The sequence below is a fragment of the Psammomys obesus genome, unplaced genomic scaffold (assembly GCF_907164565.1).
Source record: "Psammomys obesus unplaced genomic scaffold, mPsaObe1.curated_primary_1811, whole genome shotgun sequence".
Classification (NCBI taxonomy): Eukaryota; Metazoa; Chordata; class Mammalia; order Rodentia; family Muridae; genus Psammomys; species Psammomys obesus.
The window spans coordinates 3483070-3495832 of NW_026596466.1; the positions used below are offsets into that span (position 1 = coordinate 3483070).

Genomic DNA, 12763 nt, shown 5'->3' on the forward strand with positions numbered 1-12763 from the left:
AGATTTTCTGCTGTAAGAAAAAACACCCAACTCCACTTGGTCTCAGAACATTCATTCTATGATCTGATTTGTACTGTTATGTTAGAACCCAGAAATACTGTCCTTAAAAAGATCACCATTTCCCATCAAATGAAAAAAGCCGGGAGAAAGTTTTTAGTCTCTTTAACAGTCACATCTCTACAGTAATACTATTCCAGATGTTCTTATCAAGTACCATTACCCCGTTAACTGTTTGTTATTTCTATATTATCACATCAGTCCCCATCATCACACTCTTCCGTCTTGAAATTCATCTGGTAAACCACAGCAAGGCTACTAGCAGTATAATGGCTCTTCAGTCATTTCAATTGTTCACAGTGCCCCTCTGTGCTACAGTGACTCATTAATCCCCAATACTATGGGGGCAGAGGGTGAATAAAATGTTGATTTCTGTCTACTAAAGTGTAAACAGCAATAACAATGCCTAAAACTCACTGGCTGAATGTCATGTACTAGGTAAGATCTTAACACCTTACATGTAATCATATCAATTGATCCTCACAACATCTGTATGAACTTGACAACATTAATAAACAATTCTTCAAGGCAACAAAACAGAGTTTAAAGATAATTGAAGGCTTGGAGATGGCTCAGCTGGCAAAGTGTTTCCTGCACAAACATTAGGTGCTGAGTTTGCACACACCCAGAACCCACATAAAAAGTCAAGCATGGTAGTATGCACCTAGAATCCTTGTTTGGGGAAGTGGCTCCAGCTCACTGTTCAATCAGCCTAATTGACTTGGTAAGCTCCAGTTGGTTCAGTGAATGACCATTTCAAAAAATTAAGGTGGAAGTGATTAAAGAAGATGCTCAACGTTGACCTCTGGCCTCCACACAGGCATATACACACAAGTAAACACACTGTACTGGCTAGTTTTATGTCAACTTGTCACAAACTAAAGTTATCAGAAAGGAGGGAACTTGAAGTGAGAAAATGCTTCCATAAGATCAGACTGTGGAAAGCCTGTGGGCATTCTCTTAATTAGTGATGGATGTGGCAGGACCCAGCCCACCCCACTGCAAACTATGCCCCCCGGGGGGGTGTGCTTCAGGTCACTGTGTTTTATCACAGTGAGAGAGAGAGAGAGAGAGAGAGAGAGAGAGAGAGAGAGAAAGCACAGCTAACAAAGTAGTTGAGTCAGTGTTTGCTTCTGCCAAGGCCGTCCTCCTAATCAGCTCAGGCCCCTCTCTGAGTCAGAGCTTGACTTCTGAATAGTTGCTTGGAAGCTCCAGGGAACCTCACACTAGGTGTGTTCAAGTCCTGAGTCATGACTATGCTGTCTAAGCAAGGGTCCAAGCTCAGGGACAACCATGCTCACCAAGTAATCTCCATAAAAAGAGGTCTGAATACACCCTGTGATGCTTCCTCATTCACACTCCAATGTACTGTCCAGCTCTTTGTGCCCCATAAATCCTAAACTACACTCATATCTCCATCCTCCAGCCCCATCTCCATCTCTACTGTTCCTGCTTCTCAGTCTTCCACAGGCACCATTCCAGTTTCTTCCATCCAGTCTCACTTTTGCAATATCTCCCTTGAGATAATAATTCAAAATACAACCTTACCCTCACACAGTAATACTTGTGGGTAACCCCAACTTAGGAGATTGAAGCAGATGGACTGCAAGTTCCAGGCAGCCTCAGCTACATGGCAAGACCTGTCACACACTCACATACAAGAAAAGAGAAAGAAAGAAAGAAAGAAAGAAAGAAAGAAAGAAAGAAAGAAAGAAAGAAAGAAAGAAAGAAAGGAAGAAAGGAAGAAGAAAGAAGAAAGAAGAAAGAAAAAAAGAAAAAAGAAAGAAAAGAAAGAGAAACAAACAAACAAACAAACAAACCCTGGTCTTTTCCCAAAACCTGGGCTCAGGACCAAAGCTTTCGCCCAATCCTTATTTGAGGATCTGAAACTAAAAATGCAAATACTGGCAACAGCTGTGCAAAGAAAATCATTTTCAATGAGTCAACAGGACAGTGGCACAAAGAGATGAAAGAGGGTGGAGCTGAGGGTGAAGCTAGGTGGGCGGCTGTCTGTGTGTCACTGTTACTCAAGCTCAGAGCCTCATAAACCCTAGCCTCATTGCTGGGCTCTCGTTCTTGAAGCAAAGATAAGTCCTGGACATGTCTCAGTGCTGAGGGTGTCGTCCTGCTAAGGACATTGCAACTCCCTTGGAGTCTTCCAATAAAATCTTTTTTTTTTTTCCTGAAGAAATTCAGGCAGAATTTCTACTTTGCACACATGAGACTTACCTAAGAAAAAGACTCTAAAAGCGCCAAGATGACAGTTAAATGGAGGGGAGGGGTTAAGCTTGTGAGGCAAAACAAAACATATTCTACTTAAAGCAAAAGTACCATCATCCAGCAAATACATAAATATGTTCAATGTTTATAAGCTCATGACCTCCTCTTAAAGGTGTTACAGAAAATGCTTTAGGGTAAAAGCCATGGTTGTTTGTCTGTTTAATGTTCTGCAAATTATTGCTGCTTACATTGAGAGCTATAGAAAGGCTGGATAAAGATACACAGCAGAAGCATAAACTACACAATGATAGAAATAAACCATCAAGTCGCATCCCTGGAAGCTCACATCCTTTGGGAATGGTTAATACATGTGCTCCTGTAAAATAAATAAAACCTTTTCCTAGTGACATGGTATCACTATTCAATTTCCTGATTGTGATCTTACATTGCCGGGTATTATCAAATCATGGTGGTTTCAGCGCAAAAAAAAAATAATAATAATAATAAGTATATATAACTATACTGAGAGATGGTGTGCCACAGAAATAAAAGCTAAAGCTGTGGAAACAACTGCATCCTATATAAACACCTTTTCTGTTGCCATCTGGTGGTTCGTATATAAATTCAACGCTGCCAGGCACATTATAGAAGAGCTTAGTCAGGAATAATCTCAGTGTCTCCCGCATCATACCTACCACCTGGAGAAAATCAAGCCACAACTGCCCTTCATTTTGAAAACAGGCCCTTTCTCACAAGAAAACCATGAACACACACAAAAAACTCCAGAGAAGCTCATTCTCACCTTAATATGATCCTTTATACCTATGTCACAAAAAATCACTTCCTACCCCAAACCTGACAGATATTCCCAGATTCAGTAGCTAAATTACCACCCACAACTCTTATTACAGGTAACTAAGTGCAAGTTCCCTACATACCATATTCCTCCCAGAGCCCAGTCGTTCTCTGATTACTATTATTTTATTTTTATTTTATAAAGGCTATTCATCTTTGGTTTTTGTTTTGGTTTGGTTTGGGTTTTTATTTTGCTTTTGTTTGTTTGTTTGTTTGTTTGAGACAGGGTTTCTCTGTGCAGCCTTTGTCATGGAATTGCCTTGTAGACCAGGCTGGCCTCTAACACACAGAGATCTGCCTGCCTCTGCCTCCCTGCCTGCTGGGATCACAGGCATGAGCCACCATGCCAGGCGGCCGTTCATCTTTGTAAAATTAAGCTTCCAAAATTAAAGAATCAGGTATAGAATACAGAGAAAGTCCTGAAAGAGAAAAGGCAACAAAACATTGTAGCCGAGGACAATTCTGTCTATAATAATTCCTTCCAGAGTTTGCTGTAGCCTGCATCTTCCAAAAGCAGCCTTGTCTATTTTAAAATAATAATTGTTTTTAAACCCAGCAAAATCTAGCTGGGGAGATGGCTCAGCAGGTAAAAGCACATGCTGTACAAGGTTAACAAGCTAAGACGGATCCCTGGAAGCCACAACAGGGAGAGAGAACCCGTTCCTGAGAGTTGTCCCTGACCTTCCTCCACAGGCAGGCCGGGCATGTGAACATGCCACCACACCTGCTCATGGGTGTGCTGATACGGACAGGCATGCACATATTCAGGTGCAAGTACACATAATAATAATGATGATGAATGAAATAAATAAAAATAGTAAGATAAAATACACTGCAGAAGGAGCTAGAGAGATGGCTCAGAGATTGAGAGCACTTGTTGCTCTTCCAGAGAAACAGGATTCAGTTCTCAGCACCCAAGTCTAGAAGCTCACAACCACCTCTACCTTAAACTCCAAGGAACCTAATGCCCTCTTCTGGGCTCCAAAGACACATAACACACACATGGCATTCACACATATATACACACACATGCAAACACAACTACTTTTTTAAAAGACTTCAAAAACCATAGTCTTAACAAATGTTCCACAAGCTAATTTCCATAGATCAACCAATTAATAAATTTACTTGACTGACAAGTCAGTTGTCAAGAACATGAATTATTTAACTGATAGCTGACACTGTATATCAATAGAATGGCAGCTAATCCTGTTAAAAGTGAAAAATTATTCTAGAGCTAATCTTAAGGAATTTTTAAATTACTGATGGTCACTGTCCAGTAAATCTAAACATCCTCATGGCCATCATCATTCCATCTCTGTTTAAATTTCTCACTGCATTAATTGCCACCAGATTTAGATTAGTCATGCTCTTTCTTCTTCCAGCCTTTTAGATAAATAAATGTCTCCTATTTTAAGAATATTTATTTCTCCAAACTTCAAGCTTACACTGATAAATTACAGCACTAATTTGTTTTACAGAACCTAAAATTTTGAGCATGAACCATTTTCAAGCTGTAGTAAATCCATCACGTGTTAGACAGCAGCACCTAAAAAGAAATATTACATTGCACCAGTTGTCTAAACACCATATATATATATATCCTGACAATAGTAAAATGAAAGAAAGCACTTCCTAAGAGCTAAGACATATGGAGTTACAGAACCCCAGGCAGCAGGAACACTCAGAGAGAGACTCTGGAGACAGGGAGAAAGGATATCAACACAGAAGAGAGAGGCAGAGCAGAATGATTCCAAACATCTACTCACTTACTAGTGTAAGCTCCCGACCATCACCACCACCTTTTATAGGTGAGAAAATAGACTCCGGAGAGGCCAACAGACTTGTTCACACTGCAAGGTGGTTGCAGAATAAGATAAAAGCCAGGGCCACAGACACTTAGCCCAATGCTTTTTCACCTGCCATGGCCATGTTTTCTAGGAAAGCTTTAGAGAAATTATTCTCATTCCCACAATGCTCACTGGAGATGAGGCCAAGCTGATGGCACAGCCTCTGGCTTTAGAGTTGTTTGTCAGGGGACCAAACCTTGCACCTAATAGAATACCAGAGGTATAGATGTACAGCAATGTTCCCCTGAATTGTTGCTGTTGTTGGTTTTGTTGCTTTGTGCTGTTGTTGCTGCTGTTTTATTTTTACATAGTGGGGCGAGAAAGCACCGTTAATGTAATGAGGCCGTAAAACTAATCATTTCTCCAGAAGGCCTCAGGTGTGAAACATGTAACTAGCAGGAAGGTATCCATCAAAGGACAGAGTTCCGCATTTCAGGGATCACGTATCACCAATGCTTTATATGTGCTCCCATGGCTGGCAAGAGGTGCCAGAATAACAGTCCTAACCAACAAAATATATTCTCCCCCAGTATTAAGATTATGAATGTTTATACATTTATTAAAAGAGATGCAAAACTTTGGGGGAAATTTCTAGTGCCTTGTAGACATCAAATTAATTACATTAAAAGAAACTAAATGAACTTAGAATGTGCATATGCATTGATGTTTAGGAATATTTAAACAAATAATAGCATATATGTTAAAATTTTATTTTTAAATAATCCCTTGACTATAGTACACCTTTCGAAGTGTTTTCATAACCACCCTCAGCTTCACTCAACTGTCAAGCATGAAACTCATGAGGTCCTCTCTCTCAATACCACTTTCTTCTCAGAACATCCTAAGCCAGAGTCTACACAAATCTCAGCGCTCCTCCTTACCCTATGTCCATTCCATGATCTAATTTTAGTGAGAGGGTAACATTAACTTGACCTCTGAGAACCCCTAAACAAGGTCAGAAAGAGGCGGAAAAGTACTTCGCAACCTACAGCTCCAATCCCATGTGGCAACAAAGGCGTAAGGACTCAGCCTAGAAACGGAAAATGTAATTAACATCAAAGCTGCACCACTTAGACACCAGCCTCCTTCTCAGCCTCCACTGTGTCTGGAGCCAGGATTTAGGAAGCAGGACAGTCCCAGCAAGGGGCTGAACTTAACCGTTCCACTGTTAGAGAACAGACATGCTACACCAGGGCAGTAACCAAAAGATCTATGCCTTACCTCCTCCACCTCGGTGCGCCTCAAATCTGGTTCACTTTGAAGTAGAAAAACAGAATTTTCCAAATGTTCTCCAAGAAATGGTATGTTCACGTCCCGGGGGTCCACCTTGGGACAACAGCACACTGCCCACTTGTCTGGAGTTAAAGTTGTGGTGTGAAAAGAAAGACGGGTGGAGCAAGGGAATACCAGCGTGGTAACAGATCCGCCACTAGAGGACAGGGCGTGAGGACGCAGAAGATGGTGTGCATTTCTCGCCTCTGTCCTCTAATCCCTGACGTGACTGTTATTGGCTCAGGATCATGACTATGAGGTAAACTGAAAGTCACAGACAGGTCAGTCCATACAATATTTGGAGGCTCACCCCGCATCTTTCTGTACTATGGATCAGACTGCCTCCTACTTTCTTTCGCTTCCAAAGGCACAGGCTACAGGGAGACACAAGCTATGGTCACAGGTACTGGACCAGGCTTTTCTTTCAGGCCTCAACAGTACCCCTCCTGGTGCCTTGAGCAGATCATTAAAAACAAAGTGCTACCTGAAGCTCAAGAGTTGCTGTGACCCGTGGGATGGCTCAGTGGGCAAGGGTGCTTGCCACAGATCTGACCCTCATGGTGAAGGTAGAGAGAGAAGCAGTCCTCACAAGCTGTCCTCCATCCTCCACACTAGTGCGGTAGTACATGTTCAAAGACACTCACACAAACGTTTCAAAGAGGGGGGTTGGGGTCTTATAAGGAATAAGCATCCTTGATGTTCAGTTCATAAGGGACTATAAAAGGAGAGCTACAGGTGGTTACATGCAGACTGCACAGAAGGGGACAACAGTTTACCCAGTCAAGTGATTAGCGGCCCTCTGTTAAATTGCAGTGGTTGAGGACGATTTAATCAGGGTCTGAGCACTGACTATGTACTAGCCTCTGGTAAAGCAAGGTGCTCTGGAACACAGGTTCCAGTTCAAATTCAAGCTACAGAATTGAGGGACTGGTTCAGAGGCTAAGACAAGGAAACACAGAGCACATCTGGACTAATGAAAAACAATAGGAGCTCAAAGGGAGGCTAGGCTTGCAGCGACCTCAATTAACACTGCTTTGTTATTTCTCCATCAAACAAGTGGCAGAAAGGATAATTAACAGATCTTACCCACAGCTGGGAAATGGCACCAAGGAAAGTGGCTCAGACCACAGGAAAACAGGTTAAAAGTGCCAGCAAATTCCGTGAGATTATGGGATTAGCAACACAAGGATAGAAACAAAACAGAATGTATGAATGTCACATGCAGAACCCTTTAAAAAGATGAATATATCCCTGTGTGCAGTGTGCAGTGTCCTCTAAGGCCTGGAGAGGGCATCAGATCTCCTGGAACTGGAGTTACAGATAGTTGTAAGCTGTCATGTTTGCGTTCTTAACCACTGAACCATGTCTCCAGGACATGGAACCTTTTAAAATGTATTCTCTGAGAGCCAGCAGGTCTGAGGCTAGACAACTGTATTCTTTAAATTTCACTAGTGATAAACTGGGTATGGTGGCACCGGTGTTACAGAATCCCAGAACTCAGGGTGAAGAAGCAGCGGATAAGAAGTTCAAAGCCATCCTTAGCTACACAGTAAGTTTGTGCAGGTCACAGGAAACCCTGTCACATAAATAAATGTCACTAATGATTCTAATGCAATCCCAGGAGTAGCTCTAGTCAGGAGCTGAGCAGGTTCATTACCAAGGAACACAATGCAAACTAAAAGGGCTGATCAGAAAATGAGCTCAGGACCTATGCAGGAACACAGGTTCCAGGTCCACAGAAGCCACTAGGATCTGAAGGCTTGGGGACAAGGTTAAAGGGAGAATGGAGTCACACAGAAGAGTAGCTCCCAACCCTGAGTAATAATCAGAATCAACTGGGAGCCTCCATACCCCACTGCTGAGGCCAAACCTCGAGTCAAGGAAGCCTCACAGCCCCCAGAGGGTTCTAGTGTGCAGCCAAGTTGCTGCGTCGGGGAAGTTTCCAGAAAGTTGCTGGTAACTGGAGTGAGGCAACAAAGCAACAAAGCCAGGGATTCCTAAAAGACAGTGAATGTGCGAGGCACCTGAAAAGCACTGGGTGGCTCACCTGAAATGAGCTGATCCTGCATATCCTCAAACGTCCCACCTGATTCTAATGTATGTAGCCCAGTGTTGAGAGGAGCAGATCCGAGAGGCTGGAAGTAACCGCAAGTTTTATTTTAAGACAGGGTCTCTCACTGAAGCCAGAGCTTAGGAATGCTGCTAACCTGACTGACCAAGCCTCTCCAGGGGATAGGCCTGCCTCTGTCCTACCTCTCCCTCAGCGGACTTTTAAGTGGGTTCCATGGATCTGAACTAAGGTCTTCATGCTTTCCCAGCAAGCACTTCACTAACTGAGCCATCTCCCTAACCCCAGAGAAGCAGAATACCCCAGGACACCCCTGTCCTTATGATGCATCTCTAGCCTCAGAAGCCCTCTATCCCAACCATTCACACTTGGTGCACAGCACAAAAAAAGTATGCATTGCCACCTGCCTTCCAGAATTAACAACTTGGCTTTTTAAAACTCCAGACAAGTCGTGAACGATTAAGCACACACCAACAAGGACGGAACCTCCACCTCTGTGCATAGAGAAGACACTGCAGCACATACTCCGGCGTCACACGCGCAAGCTCGAAACCCGGAGCTTCACGTCACGGCCAGAAACACAGACCCTGCTTTAGCTTCAGCCACACATAGATCGCTTCTAGCAATGGAGTTGCCCTGTCTGCTAGAAGTCATGGCCAGGCCAACCTACAGGAAGCATCCTAAGAGGAAAAGCCTACAGAGGAATCAGAAACAGCCTTAGACAGATGCACAGTATCAATACGGCGTCATGACAGTTTCAACTTAGTGGCAACTGCTCCATGCAAACGTTACATTTTATCTGATAAGATCCTAGAGAATGCATTCCTGTGCATATGACCCACCAACTCATCATCCCATCAGAAATCCCGACAGCAGCACCAGAATTTTCATTTTCAAGATACATGAGGTTTTGTCAAATGGTGACATCTCCTCTGTAATATGAATTTTCAATATGAAATGAAAAATGATGGATATATTACACATTTCACATTGCACAAAGAACAGAAACCTGTCGATGGATTTAAAATTTGTGACAACCTATTTGAAATTTTACCCTAAAAGATCTGCATGCTTTCTTGCACCATATAAATGTAAAACGGGTACCTGTGTTTTCACTGGCAAGAAGGAATAAAAGATTTCCTCCCTTTGAAAAGTATAGCTGTTGCCTGAGTATATGCATGTATAAAAATTGATGATTTTCACGAACACTGCAACTGTGAAAGGACAATGCTTTACACAGCCTGCCCGGTACAGCGGATGAACTCTGGTACTCTCCAAAGCGGGGGCTCCAAGTGGTCTTTCCCACCGCTCGAAGTATGCCAATCTTAAAATGCATAAGTGACTGCGATGTGAAAGTCAGTTTTATTTTTGGGAAGAGAAACTGAACTCTGTCTCTGAAGGTCATCCTAAGTGATCTCAATTTCTTCACTTGAACTTGGCTTCTCTGACAATCAGTAAACGTCTTTTTCCCCTCTGGGTAACATCCTTAGGTAAAAAATGGTGTGCATGTACCCATGCATACGCACACACAAAATGGACTGCATATGTTGCATGTGGAAGGGTTAAAGTAAGCAGAAACCATATACATATAGAAAACACGGAAGGGGACATTTCTCAAAACCTACGGGAAAGAGGGCTGCCGCTCAGATAACATTGCATAAGCTTGAATAAGAATACTAAGTTATAAGGGACAGGAGCTCCAAAAGAAGATCAACAGAGCCAAAACAAACAAACAAACCTGGGCCCTGGGGGCCCTGCAGAGACTGATAACCCATCCAAGGAACATGCTTGGAGAAACCTAGAACCCTGCTCAGATGTAGCCCATAGACAGTTTCCAAGTGGAGTCCCTAGTAAGGGGAACAGGGGCTGCCTCTGATTCTGTTGCCTGCCTTTGGATCCCTTTCCCCTGACAGGGCTGCCTTGTCTGGCCACACTAGAAGATGCCCCAGGCCTACTGCAGCCTGGTGTCAAGCCTGGCTGATATCCATGGGAGGTCTCCCCTTTTCTGGGGAGAAAGGGAAGACAGGAGAATGGGGGAAAGAGAGGGGAAAGGGAGGGGAAAAGGAGGGTCTGAGAGGATAGGAGGGAGGGAAAGCTGCTATCTGAATATAAACTAAAGTAATTAATTAAGGAATACTAAATTATTAGGTACTTGTCAAGCTATCATTGTAATTTTGAAGTCAGACTTTTAAATACTACATTTAAGTCATTGTTTGTTTGTCTTTTGCCACACATAATTCATCGGCACATATAACACAGAATACAGCTATTCATAATTTAAGTATAATATTCCTGTCTCCTGCTATCTCCAAATACCCAGTGCCTTACAGTGGTACAAGCGATGAACTAGGAAGCTAATTTTTCTAAACTACCAAATGCAAAGCAGGTTCACTAATCTGTTTTAAAGACTCCATCAAAAGTCATGTTAAACGATTATGTCTGCTTTTTATGTTTTTAGACCAGCAACCTCCCTGAGCAGGAGAAAACTGACTGGCACACGCTCGCTTCAGGTTTAAGCAGGGGAAATCCAGATTTAGGAGGGAAAGCTCTTTCGGGAGAGATTCCATCTCCATTTGCGAAAGGTCACCTGGAATCGGCAGATCCTCTTTCCTTATTTTAGAGAACACCTCCGTGTTCCAGGCAGAAGCCAGCCAAGGGAGGAAAACAACGCCCGGAGGCAAAGCCATGGGCTCTCAAAGTTTTGCTCCACGGAGTACAAAGCACCCCCTTAGGGTGAGGCATCGGGACTGGGGGGAAGGGGCCAGCCCCGGGGACAGGGAAGGAAAGGGCGGCTGATAGTGACTGGCGCTTGGTATTTGAGGTCCACCTCGGACGTCACTCATCCTTAACAAGACTCTGCGGTGCAGACTCAGATACGAATCAGCTCGTGTTTAATCAGTGCAATAGGACGCGCTGGGCGTTCTTTGAAGCCACGGTGGCTCGGGGCTCAACTTTAAAGGTTCTTCCCCGGCTCCGATTAAAAAAATAAAAGAAGGAAAAAAGAAAATGCAGTAGACAACACTCAGGGCACCTTCTCCAGCCCCTCGGCTACCCCGACCGCGTTCCAACGGCTGGCGCCAATTAGAGACACACCGCGTTAACCCCTTCGCGGCCTCCAGACCCAGAGCCCGCAATCCTGACCCGGTGATTCAGAGGCTAGGGGGCCCGAAATGCTCGCAAAGTTCCCAGCGCTGCGCTGAGGGGTGCCCACCACGCCGCACCCACTGAAGTCTACCCTGGGGGATGCACCCCAGGTGGCGCGCACCCCCAGAGTCCACTCCAAAGATGTTCATCCCAAGCAAAACCCATCTACACAGTCCATCCGAAGGGTGAGCACCCAGGGCCCGCGTCAGGGCTATCTACTCCAGGGGTGTCCATCCCCAAAGTGTACCCCAAAGGTATCTATCCATAGTCCACTCCAGGCTGAACGTCCTCCACAGGATCCACCCGTAGAGCCACCGGGGGTGTGTACGTATATTATGGGGGGGGGGGGCACTCAAACAGTCCATCCCAGAGGAGTACACTCTAGGATTTCACACCCCGGAGGCCTAGCCCAGATGTGTCCATCTATAAAGTCCACCGAGGGACGTCCGTTCTAATACAGTCCATCCCAGGGGTGTGCGCCCTGACAGCAGAGCCCAGGGAAGTGCATCCACAGTCCATCCCAGGGGGACACCCCAAGACTGTGCACTGCATACACCTGCAAAGCCGCCTCAGTAATGTCCACCCACCACACAGTTCGCCCCAGAAAATGTCACCCCAAGACTGTGCAGCCCTAAAACTCACAGCGTAGTCCAGCCCAGATGGTAGCCACAAAGTACAGCTCAGGGTGTCGCTCCCCGGCCGTGCACCCCTGAAAGCCAGTCCAGAGGTGTCCACTTGCAAAGTCACCTCAGAGATGCTCATTCATAAGACAGACCAGGTGGCGCCCACAAAACCCGGCCCAAAGGTGTCACCCACGACGCTGTACCCCTAAACCTCAGCCCAGGGGTGTCCACCTGCAAAGTCACCTCGGGGGCGTCCACTCGTGTTACAGCACACCCCCAAAGGTGGGAGCCTAAGACTGTGCAGCCCCGCCGCTCAGCCCAGAGGTGTCCGCTCCAGACAGAGCCTCTCCCCGGCGGTGTCCACAAGGGACAGCTCAGGCGTCACCCCAAGAACGGGCACCCCGAAGCCCGGCCAGAGGTGTCACCCAAGAACGTGCACCCCTAGACCTCAGCCCAGAGGCGTCCACCTGCAAAGTCACCCCGGGGACGTCCGTCCACAGCACAGAACAGGTGGCGCCCAGGAAGTCGGCCCCGGGCGCGCTCCGAGGGTCCGGCGGGGGGTCGCGCAGCCCCGCAGCCCGCCCCGGGGAGGGGGTCACCTACCTTGCGCCAGCGCCCGCAGCAAGTGCAGCAGGAGCAGCAGCAGCGCCCACCGCCCGCGGCCCGGCCCCAAC

The 12763-nt window shown here is 45.4% G+C and overlaps 1 protein-coding gene across 1 annotated transcript in view; it reads right to left on the reverse strand.

Annotated features, from left to right (window-relative positions):
* The window catches only part of LOC129670104 (protein sidekick-1-like), a gene marked incomplete at its 5' end in the record, with an annotated part of 897806 nt that extends 885047 nt beyond the window's left edge, over positions 1 to 12759 (reverse strand). Inside the window, one exon of the mRNA XM_055598542.1 lies at positions 12693 to 12759. Within this exon, the coding sequence (XP_055454517.1) occupies positions 12693 to 12759 (67 nt within the window). The remainder of the gene's footprint in view (positions 1 to 12692) is intronic.
* Between the last annotated feature and the right edge of the window lie 4 nt (positions 12760 to 12763).